This window comes from Carcharhinus amblyrhynchos, chromosome 9 (assembly GCF_965287045.1).
Source record: "Carcharhinus amblyrhynchos chromosome 9, sCarAmb.v2.hapA, whole genome shotgun sequence".
Taxonomy (NCBI): Eukaryota; Metazoa; Chordata; class Chondrichthyes; order Carcharhiniformes; family Carcharhinidae; genus Carcharhinus; species Carcharhinus amblyrhynchos.
In genome coordinates this window covers 100638563-100658141 of record NC_137332.1, presented here as the reverse complement: position 1 = coordinate 100658141, position 19579 = coordinate 100638563, and the positions used below count along the sequence as shown (strand labels likewise).

Below are 19579 nucleotides of genomic sequence, written 5' to 3'. Positions count from 1 at the left end.
TTCAATACAAAAAGTATGTAAATTTTACTTGAATGATTTATTCAGCCTTGCACTGGAAATGGACGTGAGGCTGACCTTGCCGGATGTCTGGTGTGGGTAAGATCATGAGAGGGGAGAAATTGGGCGTGAACCTGATTTCTCGACTTGCTCACCATATTACCGGCTCACACTGACCATCAGCCTGTGGGGCACAAAGGTAAGATCACCTCCCTAGACAGGATAAACAGAGTGAAAGTGTTAATAATCATACATAAGCTGCTATTAGAGAAACCACAGTCTCTGTTAAAGCTTACCCAGATAAGCGTCAAGGCCTCGGCACAAGGAAGGTAAGCCTAGAATAGAGGTTCATTTATAAACAAAGACTACTAAACTGAAAGAGTTCATTAAATTAAACACCTGGAGATGGGAGAGGTATTTGATATCTCCAAACCCAGACACAAGATAGGATGTTATAGGTAACTTGTGACAACATGAATTCATAGAATCATAGAATCCTTACAGGTAGGATGCCATTCGGTCCATCGAGTCTGCACTGACCACAATCCCACTCAGACCCTATTCTTGTAACCCACATGTTTACGCTGCTAATGCCCCTGTCACTAGGGTCAATTTATCATGGCCAATCTAACTCACACATCTTTGGACTGTGGGTGGAAACCGGAGCATCCGGAGGAAGGCCACACGGCCACTAGGAGAATGTGCAAACTCCACACAGACAAGTGTCTGGCTGGAATTGAACCCTGGTCCTTGATGCTGTGAGGCAGCAATGCTAACCACTGTGCCACCGTGTTGCCCAACAGTGCCACCATGCTGCCCCACTATGCTGCCTCTATTAGATCAGCTGATATGATTGAATGTTCATGCTAACTGGATATTATAATTGTTATAACCCAGGTCAGAAACTCCAAGGTATTTTATGAAGTCAGCTTGAACCATGTTTTACATTTTGAGTTTGGCGAGAAAAAGCATGAAATGTTTCACTTCAGCTATGATTTAAATGACCTACACGGGAGCGTTTCTCAATAAAAATTTATTTAAGAATACAGTTCACAAATAGAATGAATATTAGCAATAACCTTTACTATTACGGGCAAGAAAAACAGTACCATGTTAGTGTATAAACTTTAACAACTAAATACACCTTCCAATGTAAGAAGCATCTTTAAAAACATACATCAACTTCACGTTTAGCACAGAAAATAAGAACACCCATGTGGTTTGCAGCTCAGTCATGCCTGTTGTGAAGTAGTCCTTTGGATAGCATTGAAACTCTGGCATCTCAGCCTTATAACTTCCAACAGACATTGAGGTAGAGATAAAGCCACTGCTAGCATCAGGCTAATAACCAGCAAACCACTGACAGCACAGTTTTCATTCCAGGAAGGCAAGAAAAACTGCTTCCAACACAGCAGAATGTCTAATAACGGAGAGAGGCACGGAAATACTTCCTTTCAGTTTGAAGTCCAAACATCTTCTAACTAAAAAAGTAGCCAGCAGCCCAAACCAAAAGTGAAATAACTCTTATCATCTGACCTATCAAGCATTCTTTCCTCTCACAATTGAAAAACGTTGTAAACTCATAAAGCTCCAGGACATCACAGTAGGCCCAGATTAAAAATGAACAAAACCCCATTTGAACCATTTAAACAGCAAAATAATGACACCTTAGAACAAAAGTTGGCAAATACAGCAAAAAAAAGCTGCTTACAAACTGCAGAGAGATGATTTAAATATTCTAAGTCTTAAAGGCACAATCGTGTCACATAATTAAACAGGCATGCAATGGTGGTGATTGGTGTTTAACATTTGTATCATATGCATGTTGTAACCTTAATCAACCTTAATCAACCTCCTCTAACTTAATTATAAGTGTGGGGAAGTTTGTTGTTTTTTTTTTAATTTATTTTTCTGCTGGTAATTGCTTCAGGGATGGCAGTTCAGGCAGTAAGCTGCATTTCCTGTGGGATGTATGTGGTGAGGGAATCTAGTGGTGTTTCAGGGGATTTTACTTGTAGGAAGTGTGTTAGATTGCAGCTTCTGGAGGAGCGTGTAAAGGAGCTGGAGGTGGAGTTAGAGGAACTCCGCATAATTCGGGAGGCGGAGGTGGAAATCGATAGGAGTTATAAGGAAATAGTCACTCCTAGAAGTGAGTCTTGGGTCACTGCCAGGAAGAGGGGAAAGAAGCAATCGGGGGGACAATCCCCTGGGGCGGTTCCCCTCCAAAATAGGTTTTCGGTCCTGGAGGCTACAGTTGAGGAATCAACTGGGGATAGTCAAAGGGAGCAGGTCTCTGGGGGTGAGCCTAGTGTGAAAGCTCAGGTGGTTAGGGGCTGTAAACGATTGGGCCTCGTGATTGGGGACTCCACAGTTAAGGGGACAGATAGGAGGGTCGGAAGTAATGGTAGGGACTCGGGGCTGGTGTGTTGCCTACCAGGGGCTGGGGTCCGGGATGTATCTGAAAGGGTATTCAGGACTCTTAGGGGAGAGGGAGATCAACCCTAAGTTATTGTTCATGTGGGGACACATGACATAGGGAGGTTAAGGGAAGGGGATATTAAGCAGAGATTTATGGAGTTGGGGTGGAAGCTAAAGGCCAAGACTGATAGAGTGGTTATCTCCGGACTCTTGCCTGTGCCATGAGATAGTTTAGAGAGGAATAGAGAGAGGGAAAGTTTGAACTCGTGGCTGAGGGGATGGTGCAGGAGGGAGGGGTTCAGGTACTTGAGCAATTGGGGCTCGTTCTGGGGAAGGTGGGACCTCTATAAGAGTGATGGTCTACACCTGAATCAGGGGGGGACCAATATCCTGGGGGGTAAATATGCTAAGGCCATGCAGGGAAGTTTAAACTGATTCGGAGCGGGGGGAGGGATCCTGAGTAGAGGGGTTGAAAGTGAGGGGGGCATAGATGGGGACTGCATTGCACGGCATCGCAGGGGTGGGGTGGAGCAGGGTTTGAAATGTGTATACTTCAATGCGAGGAGTATTCGCAATAAAGTGGATGAACTTGCAGCGTGGATCAGTACCTGGGACTTCGATGTTGTGGCCATTTCAGAGACATGGATAGAGCAGGGGCAGGAATGGATGCTGCAGGTCCCGGGGTTCAAATGTTTTAGTCGGAGTGGAGAAGGAGGTAGAAGGGGGGGAGGGGTAGCATTATTGGTCAGGGATTGTATCACAGTGTCAGAGAGGAGGTTTGATGAGGACTTGTCTGTTGAGGTAGTATGGGCGGAGATTAGAAATAGGAGAGGAGAGGTCACCCTGTTGGGAGTCTTTTATAGACCTCCTAAAAGTTCTAGAGAGGTTGAGGAAAGGATTGCGGAGATGATCCTGATTAGGAGTGAAAGTAATAGGGTAATTGTTATGGGGGATTTTAACTTTACTAATATTGATTGGAATTGTTATAGCTCTAGCTCGTTAGAGGGGTCAGTTTTTGTACAAAGCGTGCAGGAAGGTTTTTTGACTCAGTATGTAGATAGGCCAACTAGAGGTGAGGCTATATTGGATTTGGTGCTGGGAAATGAGCCAGACCAGGTGCTAGACTTGGAAGTTGGTGTGCATTTTGGTGATAGTGACCACAATTCGGTTACGTTCACCTTAGTGATGGAAGGGGATAGGCATGAACCTCGGGCCAGTGGTTTTAGCTGGGGGAAGGGTAATTATGAGGCTATTAGGAGAGAATTAGGAAACATAGGTTGGACTAGGAGATTACAGGGACTGGGAACGTCCAAAATGTGGAGTTTTTTCAAGGAGCAGCTACTGCGAGTCTGTGATAGGTATGTCCCTGTCAGGCAAGGAGGAATTGGTAGGGCTAGGGAACCGTGGTGCACCAAAAAAGTTGATTCGTTGGTTAAAAAGAAAAAGGAGGCTTATGTTCGGATGAGACGTGAGGGCTCGGGTAGTGCACTAGAAAGCTTTAGATTGGCTAGGAGGGAGTTGAAGAGTGAGCTAAGAAGGGCTAAAAGAGGACATGAGAAGACTTTGGCTGATAGGGTTAAGGAGAATCCAAAGGCGTACCATAGGTATGTCAAGAACAGAAGGTTGGTTAGGGCAAGATTAGGGCCAGTTATAGACGGCAGAGGGAAGTTATGTGTGGAACCGGAGGAGATTGGTGAAGCATTGAACCAATATTTCTCTTCGGTGTTCACGCAGGGGGACATGGATATAGCTGAGGAGGACACTGGGTTGCAGGGGAGTAGAATTGACAGTGTTACAGTTGATAAGGAGGATGTGCTGGATATTCTGGAGGGTCTGAAAATAGATAAGTCCCCTGGTCCGGATGGGATTTACCCCAGGATTCTCTGGGAGGCAAGAGAAGTGATTGCAGAGCCTCTGGCTCTGATCTTCAGGTCGTCGTTGGCCTCTGGTATAGTACCAGAAGATTGGAGGTTAGCGAATGTTGTCCCATTGTTTAAGAAAGGGAACAGAGACTGCCCCGGGAATTATAGACCGGTGAGTCTCACTTCTGTTGTGGGCAACGTTTTGGAAAAAATTATTAGGGATAGGATTTATAGTTATTTGGAGAGTAATGAATTGATTGGAGATAGTCAGCATGGTTTTGTGGCGGGTAGGTCGTGCCTTACTAACCTTATTGAGTTTTTTGAGAAAGTGACCAAAGAGGTGGATGGGGGTAAGGCAGTGGACGTGGTGTATATGGATTTTAGTAAGGCGTTTGATAAGGTTCACCATGGTAGGCTTCTGCAGAAAATGCAGATGTATGGGATTGGGGGTGATCTAGGGAATTGGATCAGGAATTGGCTAGTGGATAGGAGACAGAGGGTGGTGGTTGATGGTAAATATTCATCATGGAGTTCGGTTACAAGTGGTGTGCCTCAGGGATCTGTTTTGGGGCCACTGCTGTTTGTAATTTTTATTAATGATCTGGATGAGGGTATAATTGGGTGGATTAGTAAATTTGCTGATGACACCAAAGTCGGAGGTGTGGTAGATTGTGAGGAAGGGTGTCATAGTTTGCAGGAAGACTTAGACAGGTTGCAGAGCTGGGCCGAGAGGTGGCAGATGGAGTTTAATGCGGAGAAGTGTGAGGTGATTCACTTTGGTAGGAATAACAGATGTGTTGAGTATAGGGCTAACGGGAGGACTTTGAATAGTGTGGAGGAGCAGAGGGATCTAGGTGTATGTGTACATAGATCCCTGAAAGTTGGGAATCAAGTGGATAAGGTTGTTAAGAAGGCATACGGTGTCTTGGCGTTTATTGGTAGGGGGATTGAATTTAGGAGTCGTAGCGTTGTGTTGCAACTGTACACAACTCTGGTGCGGCCGCACTTGGAGTACTGTGTGCAGTTCTGGTCCCCACATTACAGGAAGGATGTGGAGGCTTTGGAGAGGGTGCAGAGGAGGTTTACCAGAATGTTGCCTGGTATGGAGGGGAGATCCTATGAGGAGAGGCTGAGGGATTTGGGGTTGTTTTCGCTGGAAAGAAGGCGGCTAAGAGGGGATCTAATTGAAACATATAAGATGATTAGAGGTTTAGATAGGGTGGATAGTGATAGCCTTTTTCCTCTGATGGAGAAATCTAGCACGAGGGGGCATGGCTTTAAATTAAGGGGGGGTAGTTATAGGACAGATGTAAGGGGTAGGTTCTTTACCCAGAGGGTGGTGAGGGATTGGAATGCCCTGCCTGCTGCAGTTGTAAATGCGCCTAGTTTGGGGGCGTTTAAGAGATCTGTGGATAGGTTTATGGACGAAAAGGGATTGGTTTAGGTTAGTGGGTCATTGTTTTTTGTTTAACTGGTCGGCGCAACATCGTGGGCCGAAGGGCCTGTTCTGCGCTGTAATGTTCTATGTTCTATGTTCTAATAGTTGTGAGTGGATAGTGATAACTCCCATACCTTGATTGGTATGTTAGTTACTTGTAATCATGTCCAAAAGTATAACTACTTGTGCAATTCTGAATTCTGTACAATGGCTGGCTTTCTGGGATGCTTGCTATATAGCTGGCATAGATGTGAGACTTGGTTTGGTTATGTCAAGGGAAAAATGTTGTAACAACTTGAAAAGCCTGATTACCAAAAAGCCCCACAACACAAGGCAGTCAGAATACCTTAAACAGTGTAGATCCTGATAGAGCAATGCCTGACAACCCATAATCTTTAGAATCAGTGCAGGGTAAACAATAATCGCCTGATGAAGGAGCAGCGCTACAGAAGCATGTAATTCCAGATAAATCCCTTGGACTTCAGCTTAGTGTTGTGAGACTTATTACTCCAGAATCTGTGCAGAATAAACAGGTCAGATCAGAATAGCTTCAAAAGTGCAGCTCCAGATGGAGCAATTTCTAATAAACTATTGCCACACTTCCGTTCACAGAGAGTCACATATGTAGTGTTTAAATCAGTCCATCACTGTCATTTCAATGAAATTTTCCCAGATTCTCGCATCCACTGTGCCACTGATCTCAGGACTGGTATCCCTGGATTACAAATGGGACACTGAAGATGAGAGAGAAATACATCGCTATAGATTGAGGCAAACCCAGCAGAGCTGGAACACCCACAACAAAATCCATCAGATCCACCCAACTCCCACATACACCAGCAGCAAAATCTATCAGACCCCGAACACCTAATACTGCAGAAATCTGGAATAGGACAGACAGCGTCGGAGTGAAATCAAAAGGGAACCAGGAAAGTAAAGTGAGGGCATGAAAATATCAAGCAACCTCCAAGGATGTTCTCTAAGTATATGAAGAGAAAAGGAGAAGGAAAGGGTAGGGTCTGTTGCAGACCAATAAGATAGTCTGTGTGAGAGGGTGGAGAATGTGGTGAGATTGTGAATAAATACATTCCCACTGTCTTTGGGTAACAGGGAGCAATGCTGATATTGCTGTTAAGGAAGAAGAATGTGAATTACTGAATCAAATAAACATTGTAACAGAGGATGGATTAACAGATTTTAGAGTTTTCAAAGTAGATAAATCTCCTGGTTAAAAGAAGCAAGGGAGGACATTCACGAGGCTCTGAGCATCAGAATCATCCATCCCGGGCTACAGGAGTGTGGAAGGAGATTAAAGGACTGCCAACATTACACCATGGATTGAAAAGGGAAGAAAAGGTAATCTGAGTAATTATACCCCAGTTAGTGTAACTTCAGTGTTGGAAGAATTATTGGAACCAATTTTGAGGAACAGCACAAACCTTCATTCAGGCTCAGCTGAATTAAAATTTGAAGGAGATGTGAAGGAGGGTTGATGAGGGCAGTGGGGTGGATGTGGTCAAGGGAGATTTTAAAAATGCTTTAGACAAGGTCCCCATGGTGGATATAATTATGAGGAGCCAATGTAAATAGAGATGACACATTTACCTTAGCAGAGGGTCAAAAACCAGGGGCACAGATTTAAAATAATTGGGAGAAAGATCAGGGGGGAAATGAGGAAGGAATTTTTCACCCAGTGGGTGGTAGGGATCCGGGACTCACTGTCTGAAAGGATGGTAGAGGCAGAAACTCTCACCACATTGAATCAATTCTTGGATGTCAAGATGAAGAGTATTGATCAACAGAGCTACAGACTGAGTACACGAAGGTGAGATTAGGCTGGAGAGTTCTTCATCAACAGGCAGGATTACGATGGGCTGAATGGCCTCGCTCTCAATTATAAATTTTCTACGATTGAACATTCCAACCACACAACACCAGCTAAACCCATCAGAGCCCCAAACACCAGCTAAACCCATCAGAGCCCCAAACACCAGCTAAACCCATCAGAGACCCAAACACCAGCTAAACCCATCAGAGCCCCAAACACCAGCTAAACCCATCAGAGACCCAAACACCAGCTAAACCCATCAGGCCCCCAAACACCAGCTAACCCCATCAGACCCCCAAACACCAGCTAAACCCATCAGAGACCCAAACACCAGCTAAACCCATCAGAGACCCAAACACCAGCTAAACCCATCAGAGCCCCAAACACCAGCGAAACCCATCAGAGCCCCAAACACCAGCTAAACCCATCAGAGCCCCAAACACCAGCTAAACCCATCAGAGCCCCAAACACCAGCTAAACCCATCAGACCCCCAAACACCAGCTAACCCCATCAGACCCCCAAACACCAGCTAAACCCATCAGAGCCCCAAACACCAGCTAACCCCATCAGACCCCCAAACACCAGCTAACACCATCAGACCCCCAAACACCAGCTAAACCCATCAGACCCCCAAACACCAGCTAAACCCATCAGACCCCCAAACGCCAGCTAAACCCGACAGACCCCCAAACGCCAGCTTAACTCTGAAATTCTACTTCACAACCCAAACATCCAGCGAATGATCAGAATCATCTCAAAACACGACTGATATTAAATCCTGTGGGAGCGGCACAGCTCAGTGACCAACTTCAATGAAAGATCGAGTGTTACAAATTTGTTAAGGAAACTGAGTATCTTAGCAGAGACTGGCGGGGCTGTGATGTTTCGACACCTCAATACCCACAATGTCTCCACCCTCAGACTGTACAGGAGCAGCCATCTCCAGAAGGCCAGTCTCAAAGCTCAGTGTTGGATTGGATGAGCTGCTCTTTAGTGACTATACAGCGAGAGACAGACACTGAGCTCACATCCCACCCATCAGATTGTACAGTTAAATCCAACGGGAATATCCCAGTTAGAAGGATCAGCTCCCAATACTTATCAATACAGTTCATACCTAAGGAATGCATGAAGGAGCTAGGTGAGGAATCCCCTTTACTGTTAAAGGAAGAGGAGGCATTAAAAACTGTTCATTATCAGAGAGAGAAACTGTGGATGTGGTAAAGAGAAAATGAGAGAGACAAAGAGAAACATGGAGAAAGAAAGAGGTTCTCACACACATACTGACGGTGACACACACAAGTAAACTCTCGCTCACACACACGGTGTTTGATGATCACCTTACCGTTTGCAGGACTGTAGTCGCTCTTCCCTCTCCCTGTAAAACAAGGAATGTTCAGTGAGTGATGAGACGGAGAGAAAATCAGAGGCAGAGGCTGGAACTCTCACTCGTACTGAGTCCCTACAACCAAATTCTGAACCTTCACTCCCACCACAACCTGAGACCCTCACTCCCACTCTGACCCTGGACCATTACTCTGACCTGAAACCGTCACAGATACCCTGAACTCCAATCCGCAATCTGAGACTCTTCCCACAATTCACAGACACTCCCCCTTTATCATGAGCCCCCTACCCTCCCATCCCAACCCTGGGGATGTTCCACCCACTCTGTGCTCCGCCCCCCCCCACACCCACAACACCAATCTGAGACCCACAGCCTGAGCCACCCCCCACCCTGGAATACTCTCCCAGAATCCCTCCCCGCAGTGAAGAGCTGCTATTTTCCCTCCAATTCCTACCTTTCTTCTTGTAGATGACGACAGCTACAATGATGAGAGCGATGAGCACGAGGACCCCGACCACAATCCCGACAGTAACAGCAACCTGGGAGTGAGACTTTAGTTCTGTTAGAGACAGAGAGAGAGAGACTGAGTGAATCAGGGAGAGGGAAAAGTGAGCATTGGAGAGAGAGAACGTGAGAGAGTGGGACAAAATGAGAGAGAGAGAGAGAGAGAGAGAGGGCTAGCATCTCAGAGTGAGTGAGGGAGTGAATGAGAGATACAGAAAGCTCAGGCAGAGAGAATGAGAGAGTGAATCAGAGAGAGAGGGAGAATCAGGAAACACAGGAAAAAGGACACAGGAACTGTCCATCCGGCCCATCCAGTTGATCCTGGTATTTATGTTCCACTTGAGCCTCTTCCCATCATTCCTCATCTAATTCAACCATTTTAACTCTATTCCCTCTCCCTCATTTGCTTGTCTATCTTCCCCTTAAACTGTACTCTTCAGTTCAGCCACTCCCTGTGGCAGCGAGCTCCACATTCTCATCACTCTTTGGGTGAAGAGATTTCTCATGAATTCCCCATTGGGTTTCTTGTATTGATGGCCACTGGATAGGCTCTTACCACAAGAGGGACACTCTCAATGTGTCTGTCTATAAAAAACCTTTCATAATTTTAAAGTCTTCAGATTAGATCAACTCTCAGCCTTCTGTTTTCCCGAGAGCAGAGACCCAGCCGGTTAATCCTTTCCTGAGATGTCCACCCACTCATTTCTGGAATCATCTCCGTAAATCTTCTCTACACTCTCTCCCCGACTCTATATCCTTTGTATCAAATGGTGACTGGAACTGCACACGGTCACAGAATTATCACATAATACAGAATTATGCAAAGTACTCACAATCAAACAACAACTGCACTGCGCATATCATCCGCAGGCAGTGGGAATTGTGGAAAGAGCTAATGGGACTTTTAAAGAAAAATTACCTAAACTGACTGAAGAAAGTGGATTAAATTGGCTGAGGGTATTGCCCTTGACATTGTCTCACATGCGGGTGACTCCCTATTCGCGGACCGGACTGCCAGCTGCAGAGGTAGTCTATGATCGGCCAATGAGGACTGCCTGGGATGCCCACGAAAATCCCCGAGAGGGATTAGACCTCCATGTGATGGGTGAACAGATGGAGAATTATTTGAAGCAATTAACACTTTCTCTGAAGTTTCTCCACTCACAGATGAAACAGGCACATCTCCCACAGACAGCAGGGACAGCTACCTCTCAATACCCCGTGGTCGAACCTGGAGATTACGTATTGGTAAAGACCTGGGATAGGAAGAAATTAGGACAACGCTGGAGCGGACCTTTTCAACTACTACTGACCACATCGACTTCCATCAAACTTGAAGGATGTTCAAGTTGGCTACACTTGTCTGATTACAAGAAGATTGTCTCCAACCCAGATACGAACACAGGATGAAGATCTTCATTATATTTTTCGGACTTTGTGGACTATTTGGACTTATTGGACACATGGTAGTAAAAAAAAGTTACCAAAGACTGCACGCTAATACTTATATATATATGTCATATATGTGTGTTGAAAAATTGAATATAAGCAACTGTTGGGTTTGTAGCCACATCCCCATCCATTCGTGGGAAGGAATACCTCTCCAATCCCTCCCATCCTATATAGCAGAAACAGTTGAATGGATTCTATGTCAAAACCCGACAGGGATCGGGGGAGATATGATAGAATGGAAACTGGCTGGCTATGAAATGATTAGGTTTTCAACCTGGTACCAGCCTGCTTATACTCATGCCTTGCTTCCACCCTCCCTTGTCATCCCCTTGAATGATGTGCGAGGTTCCCTATGTTTTAGTAAATCAGAGAAAGGAAAGTTGATGGGGCAAAGTAGATGCAACCTTACAGCTGAGTGGCAAGGACCAATAGCAAATCTATCTAACAAGGGTATGTTTGTTCTTGATTGGTCTAAAGTATGGAATATAACCTCTAATAGCTTGTGGGCACATACTTCCCAAACACCCTGGATGACATTGGCTGATGATTTTATGGCCTATAATGGAACAACTGACAAACGTAACAGCGGCAGAAGCCAGGACAACTGGACAGGCACTGGCCGAGATCTCGGCTGAGCTGGTGCTGTCCGGACTGTGGCATTACAAAATCGACTGGCTTTAGATTATCTGTTAGCCTCACAGGGAGGCACGTCTGCTATTATAGGTCAGGAATGCTGCACTTATATCCCAGAAACATCTGAAAATATCACCATCCTGGCTGAACATATTAAGAAACAGGCTGCTCAAATTCAAGAGGTTGGCTGTGAATTTCATGAGTATAACCCACCAGGTTGGTTAGGATAGCTGGGTCATGGATGATTCGATTGGATCTTTAAGGCTTTTGTTTTGCTATTATTACTGTTACTTGGGATAGGATTGCTTGGTTGCTTGTGTAAATGCATTACTAATCGAGTCATGGATATACCTGTTCAGTTAGTTGTCATGATATGACAAAAGGAGGGAATGTGTATGAATGAAGCAGTGCATAATGGGGAAAAATGGTCAAGTACTTGGTATAAAATAAAGGAAAGCTGACCAAGCTATTCCAAAAGGCCAGACCCCTGTAAAACTGACTCTCAATCACCTAAGTCATGACTAAGACCCGAGAAGGCCAAATGACTGACCTCAGTCTGTCTTGATATGGTTGACTCCATATACCCTGAGATAACATACAGGAAATTAGATAAGGTCAGATGAGGGAGTCACAGAAATTTTTATTACATCAGGAAACAAGACATGATCAGGGATCACAGAACCTTCTTGTCCCCTCAAAGGGCAAGATAATATTATTGATGAGACAAAGAGTTCTCAGAGGTCACCGAATCCTTATACAATTGATGATGTATTGCTGCTTGTATTACTAATTGAACATGTACACTGATAAGAAAAACGTATAACTATGTAACTGATTCTAGAAGCTGGCGCGGTCTTGGGATAGAGTCAGCAGTTTATAGGCACTGTTCTCTCTCCAAAATTCTGCCAGATACTGCATGCAGTTTTGTGGTAATAAAGGCTAGCTGTTTTTTCAAAGCAAACTTTGTTAAGTTTTAATATCACAGCTTGGAAAACAAGAAATTCTCCACTACAAGATTGCAGTTATAACACAGGAAACCCCTTTTGCAGCAGTACTGACATCCCTGTCTTTGAAGTTACTTGTGCGATTGTGGCTATCCCAGCAGGACTCTTCCTGTTGAAAGCCTATATCGTGATCTGCCATCAGCAGCTGTTAAAAGCCGGTATCGTAAACCACCATCTGTGTAACGATGTCTAACTAATACAAGTAGGTAAGATTTACAAAGTCGACAAAATAACAGCCACATTAAACTCTCTGTCTTTATACAAATGAGTGTTAAAGCATGTAAGACATGACCAAATTACTTATATTAATGTCAGGATCAATATAAGCCTGGGAAGATCAGCCATGATGAAGGGTTATGTTTGTGACATATTCCAGGTACAAAATCCATTAACCCTTTTCCTTCAGGCACAAAATGCATTCATCCTTTTCCCTACTTCACCACTGACCAGAAACTCAGCTGGACTCACCACATAAACTCAGTGGCTGCAGGACAGGTCAGAGACTAGGAATACTGTGGCAAATAACTCACCTCCTGACTCCCCAGAGCCTATTCACCATCTACAAGGCACAAGTCAGGAGTGTGATGGAATACTCCCCACTTGCCTGGATGGGTGCACCTCCAACAACACTCAAGAAGCTTGACACCATCCAGGATAAAGCAGCCTGCTTGACAGACACCACATCTACAAACATTCAATCTCTCTACCAACGCTCACTTGCAGCAGTGTGTACTGTCTACAAGATGCACTGCAGCCATTCACTGAAGATCCTTAGACAGCACCTTAAAAATACACGACCACTTCCAAATAGAGGGACAAGGACAGCAGATAAATGGGAAAACCACCACCTGCAAGTTCCCCTCCAAGCCATTCACCATCCTGACTCGGAAATATATCAGCGTTCCTGCGTGGTCACTGGGTCAAAACCCGAGAATTCCCTCCCTAACAGCACTGTCACCACCACCTTCTCAAGGGCAACTAGGGATGGGCAATAAATGCTGGTCAGCCAGCAACACCCATGTTCCACCAATGAATTAAAAAAAAAAATTCCACTTTCTGTCACTCCGAATAACTCCCTTTACTCACAATCTCTGCTTCTATCTCAAAGTCAGTGAGTGATCCATTCTGTCACTCATCCCCGAACTCTACATGTTTCACCTTGTCAATCAGTCCATCACAAACCCCCTTTTCTATTACATTTGAAAAATTAGATGATATTATATCTATTACAGTAACATTGTCTATTTCCTTTGTTACATCCTCAAAAAATCCATTAAGTGGAGTAAAACAAGATTTTCCATTTCAAAATCCATGCTGACTATTCATTGTTAGAGTATTTGATTCTGGATTTTCATGAATTGTCTCCAATAGAAGGAATTCCATTATTTTTCTGAATATTGATCTTAATCTGACTGAAGTAAACTTCCAGGATGCACTGGGTCCTGTCCTACTGTAATATTTGATATGATTTATTAGTCACATGTATTGGTATACAATGAAAAGTATTGTTTCTTGGATATACTGGGACCTGTCTACCCTCAAGTATCCCAGGCACACTATGCCCTACCTCCTGTAATATCCCAGGATACACCAGGCCCTGTCTACCCTCTAATATCCCAGGCACACTGGGCCCCACCTCCTGTAATATCCTGTGATACACTGGGTCATCGCATACAGTAATATCCCAGGATACACCAGGCCCTGTCTACCCTCTAATATCCCAGGCACACTGGGCCCCACCTCCTGTAATATCCTGTGATACACTGGATCATCGCATACAGTAATATCCCAGGATACACCAGGCCCTGTCTATCCACTGATATCCCAGGATACACCAGGCCCTGGAAGGCTGCAATATCCGAGGATACACTGGGATTTGTTCTACTCCAATATCCCAGGATACACTGCATTTTGTATTATTGCAGTATCCCAGGATACACTGGGTCCTGTCAGGCTGCAATATCCCAGATACACTGGGCCTCACCATACTGGAATATCCCAAAACACCCCAGGTCCAGACTGACTCTAATGTCCAGTGCGACATCAGGCCCTGTGCTAATCTAATATAGTAAGAAGTATGTCAACACCAAGTTTAAGTCTAACCAATTTATTTGATAGCAAACTCACAAGCTTTCGGGGTTTGCCCTTTGTCAGGTGAATGGAGAGTTCTGGCCTCAGATTCTCCGGTCACCTGACGAAGGGCAAACCCCGAAAGCTTGTGAGTTTACTATCAGATAAATTGGTTGGACGTAAAACTTGGTGTTGTTACACTTCTTAGTGTGTTTATCCCAGTCCAACTCCGGCATCTCCACATCTAATCTAATAAACCCATGATACACTATATCATGTCATACTGTAATATGTGGTCCACTTTGGTAGGAATAATGGTAGGAAGGATTATTACTTACGCGGCGAAAACCTGCAGCAGGCGACGGGGCAGAGGGACCTCGGGGTCCTTGTGCATGAGTCGCAAAAACCCAGCTTGCAGGTGCAGCAGTTGGTCAGGAAGGCAAATGGGATGCTGGCCTTCATAGCGAGGGGGATTGAATATAAAAGTAGGGAGGTCTTGCTGCGGCTGTATAGGGCATTGGTGAGGCCGCAGCTGGAGTACTGTGTGCAGTTTTGGGCGCCGTACTTACGCAAGGATATTTTGGCCTTGGAGGGAGTGCAGAGGAGGTTTATTAGGCTGATACCGGAGTTGAGGGGGTTGAGCTATGAGGAGAGGCTGAATAAACTAGGCTTGTACTCGTTAGAGTTTAGAAGAATGAGGGGAGATCTCATTGAGACGTATAAGATGATGAATGGGATGGATAGGATAGAGGTGGAGAGACTTTTCCCACTCAGAAAGGACAGTAGGACTAGGGGGCACAGCCTCAAGATAAAGGGGGGGCGGTTTAGAACAGAGTTGAGGAGGAACTTCTTCACTGGAATTCTCTGCCCGTTGAAGTGGTGGAGACTACCTCGCTAAATATCTTTAAGACGCGGATTGATGGGTTTTTGATAAGAGAGGGGATTAAGGGTTATGGGGAGAGGGCGGGAATGTGGAACTGAGCCACGACAGATCAGCCATGAACTTATTGAATGGCGAGGCAGGCTCGAAGGGCTAGATGGCCTACTCCTGCTCCTATTTCTTATGTTCTTATTATGTTCTTACACCAGGCCCTGTTATACTGTAATATCCCAGGATACACCAACATCAGTCATACTTTAATATCCCAGGGTACTCTGGGCTCTGTTGTACTGTAATATTGCAGGATACTCTGGGCGCTGACCAACTAAAGGATCTCATGATACACAGCACCCTGCCCCACTGTAATGTCCAATAACACAATGGGTCCTGTAACCCAGTTATTTCCCAGGATGCACCAGGCCCTGTCGTGCTGTAATATCCCAAGGTACACCGGGCCTTATCCATCCTGTAATATCCCACAACACACTGGATCCTGTTGCACTGTAATACAGCAGGATACAGTGGGGTATGTTTTATATCAAATCCACGGATACACAATTACTTCCCCCTAATGGTGGTGCCATGATATATAACACACTGAAGGTTAATATTTATTTCCCTCTCTCTGTATCCCGGGTCTCAGGCTGTCCTGGGTTGACAGCTCAGCACTGACCCTCCCTCCTGTGATCCTGGTCTGAGGCTAGGTCCTCTCTAACAGTGAGAAACAGTCTTACCGTAAATCACCACCAGTGTCTCCTTCATCCCGCTGTGTTCCACCCGACAGGAATACTCGGCCTGGTCCTCTGGATCAAACTCGATCCATTTCCGGATCTGGTAGGTGCTGTCGTGATTGGGTAAGATCCCAGTGGACAGAGTCTCACCAATCACCACTCCGTCTCTCCACAGATTCACCTCGATGGCCTGAGGGTAAAACCCGGTGACGGCACAGGACAGCCGGTTAGAATCACCCAGACGGGTAAAGGACACGACGGGGGCAACTGAGAGAGAAAGAAAGAGGAGTCAGTACAGGAACCTCGAGATAGAGAGTCCCGGCATCACCCCCTTCACCGACTCTCATTTCCCCCACCCCACCCCACCCGCCCCCCCTCACCCCCTCCGTCCCCCTCACCCCCTCCATCCCCCTCCAAACAACCCCCCGCTCCGCCCCCCCCCAAACAAGCCCCCCCATCCCCCCTCCAAAACAACCCCCCGTCCCCCCGCCAAACAACCCCCCTTCCATCCCCCCGCCTAACAACCCCCCCTCCGTCCCCCCCCAAACAACCCCCACTCCGTTCCCCCCCCAAACAACCCCCCCGTCACCACCCCAAACAACCCCCACTCCGTCCCCCCCCAAACAACGCCCCCTCCGTCCCCCCCCCAAACAACACCCCCCTCCGTCCCCCCCCCAACAACCCCCCCCTCCGTCCCCCCCCCAACAACCCCCCCCTCCGTCCCCCCCCCAACAACCCCCCCCCCCTCCGTCCCCCGCCCAAACAACACCCCACTCCGTCCCCCCCCCCAAACAACCCCCCCCGTCCCCCCCCAAACAACACCCCCCTCCGTCCCCCCCCAAACAACACCCCCCTCCGTCCCCCCCCAAACAACACCCCCTCCGTTCCCCCCCCAAACAACCCCCCCGACCCCCCCAAACAACACCCCCGTCCCCCTGCAAAACAATCCCCCCAAACAACCCCCCCCGCCCCCCGCAAACAACACCCCCCAAACAAACCCCCACCTCCAACCACCCCCCCAACACAACCCCCCACCTCCAACCACCCCCCCCCAACCAACCCCCCCTTCCAATCCCTGACCCCTCCCCACTCACCAACTCTTACTCCCCACCTCACTCACCAATTCTCAATTCTCTCTGTCCGTACTCGAGGTATTTTCTCAGCCACTCGATACACTCCACCTCCAGGTAATCTTTCCATCGCTGAATCATGTCAGTCTGTCGGTCCCACCTGTTTTTGATGACCTCCCCCAAGGGCACCTGGGTCACCCACACCATGTGATCCTGGTCGAAGCTGAGAAAATCATGTCCGTCCCACCCATACTGGATGAATCCACTCGTGGTCCCATCATCCCTCATGTCACAGCCAGTCATCAGCTGGAGGAAATGGATCCCTGTGGATCAGAAACACAAACAGCCAATCAGAGACACTCCCAATGGGTGATCCCACCTGCACAGCCAATCAGAACCAATCTCACTGGGTGATCTCATCCCACCAGCCAATCAACATCAACTACTCTGCCCCCCCCCCCCCCTCCCCCTCACAGCCAATCAGAGCCAGCCTCAATCCCTCCACACATTCACAGCCAATCACGTTTCCTGTCACATCTCCAATCGCAGCCAATCAGCCTCTGGCTCCCGGTTCCTGATCCACTCTGGGTTTCTCCTCATTCCCACCTGGATCCCCGGGTGCTGGGAGAGTGAGCGCTCACCTCCTGTCAGGTTGCTGTGGGACATGAGGAGCGGAATCATATGTTTAAAACCCATCTCCTGCTCCTGTGCGAGGATCTTCTTCCTCTCCCAGGCTGTCGGATCCTCGCTCTCCACCATCCACTGCTCCCGGGGGATCAGCTCCCTCCGATCACTGTCGTACATAACAAACTGGACACCGTCCACATAACCGACACCCACAAGCTCCGGGAAACCCGGGATCGGAGTCATTCCCGTGAAGAAATACCGGAGAGAGTGAGAGCCTGAAATAGAGAGAGAGAGAATTCAGGATATACACCCTAAAAACACCAACACCCTCACACACACACACACAGATCAGGGCATGAACCCCAAAACACTGATTCCAAACCGTGAGCAAAACCTCCACCCAGCCTGGCATTGCCCCTCTCACACCCCATCACTCACTGACCCAGGGTTAATGCCCCAGTACCCAGCCTGGCATTGCCCCTCTCACACCCCATCACTCACTGACCCAGGGTTAATACCCCAGTACCCAGCCTGGCATTGCCCCTCTCACACCCCATCACTCACTGACCCAGGGTTAATACCCCAGTTCCCAGCCTGGCATTGCCCCTCTCACACCCCATCACTCACCTGCAGACACCTCTCCACACAGAAGGACCAGCTCTATCAGTCCAATCATTGCTGCTTCCCTCATGTTGGGGAAACATTTGCTGGAAACTCTTTTTCAAAGAAAGGCCATTTTCTCAACTCACTCCTTCTGTCTTTTCCTGTTTTCACTGAGCCTCAATCTGATTGGACACAAAATAGGACTGAACCAATCAGTCCATATTCCAAAGCCGGAATTGAACCCGAGTCCCTGGTTTGTGAGGAAGCAAGACTAACCACTGTGCCACATGACTTCCTTCAGAAATCAATCAGAAAAGCAAATGGAGCCGACATCTTTATAGCAAAGGGATTCGAGAACAGAACAAAAAATTTTAGACCGTTGCTGAAACTGCAATTCTGTGTAGAGTTATCCTGGGATTTGCACAGAGAAGGTTTAACTGGCTGATTCTTGGAATGATTGGGATTTGTTTTATGAGGAAAGGTTGGGGAATTATTCATTGGAATTTGGAAAAGAATAGAGTGATCTCACTGAAACAGATTAGATTCTGATCGGGCTTCATTGGTAAGATACTGAAAGATTCTTTCTGTTGGTGAGCAATAAAACATGAGGGCAAAGCCTCAGGGTAAGAGGTGAACCAGTTAAAATTACGAGAAATTTCTTCACTCACCTTTGTGATTTACAACCCCAGAAAATTAAGGATGAATCCTTACTGAAGGTATTGAAGATAAATAGATCTGTGGTGTCTCAGGGAATGGAGGTTACAGAGAGCAGGACTGAAAGTCGAGGTGAGGCAGGAGATCAGCTATGATTGTGTTGTAACTCAGGACAGGTTCAAGGGGTTGAATGGACTATTTTGCTGTTATCCCTCACGTTCTCTGCTGACTTCTGGTTCAGATCTAACCCCAGCAATCCTGTAAGAGAATTTGCTCTAATACTTGTAATTGAAATACGTGTGATGAAGCAGGTTCAAAATGGAAGATGGAGTGAAACCAGCATGGCACTCAAAGTATGTTATCGAATGTAATTAGCATAGTAGTCAGACTGATATGACTGAATGAAATATAACCAATATAATTACCCATGTAACCCACCAAAGTTGATATAGTAAACAC

At 46.5% G+C, this 19579-nt stretch overlaps 1 protein-coding gene across 1 annotated transcript; it reads right to left on the bottom strand.

Moving 5' to 3' along the window:
• Positions 1-6989: 6989 nt before the first annotated feature.
• LOC145348658 (class I histocompatibility antigen, F10 alpha chain-like) lies at positions 6990-18564 on the bottom strand. The gene is made up of 7 exons (XM_080196824.1): positions 18491-18564; positions 17878-18138; positions 17287-17559; positions 16170-16433; positions 9347-9451; positions 8890-8922; positions 6990-7003 (listed from the first exon to the last, which is right to left on the bottom strand). The coding sequence occupies exons 1-7, from the start codon at positions 18552-18554 to the stop codon at positions 6990-6992; spliced, it is 1014 nt and encodes a 337-aa protein (XP_080052950.1). The 5' UTR covers positions 18555-18564.
• Between the last annotated feature and the right edge of the window lie 1015 nt (positions 18565-19579).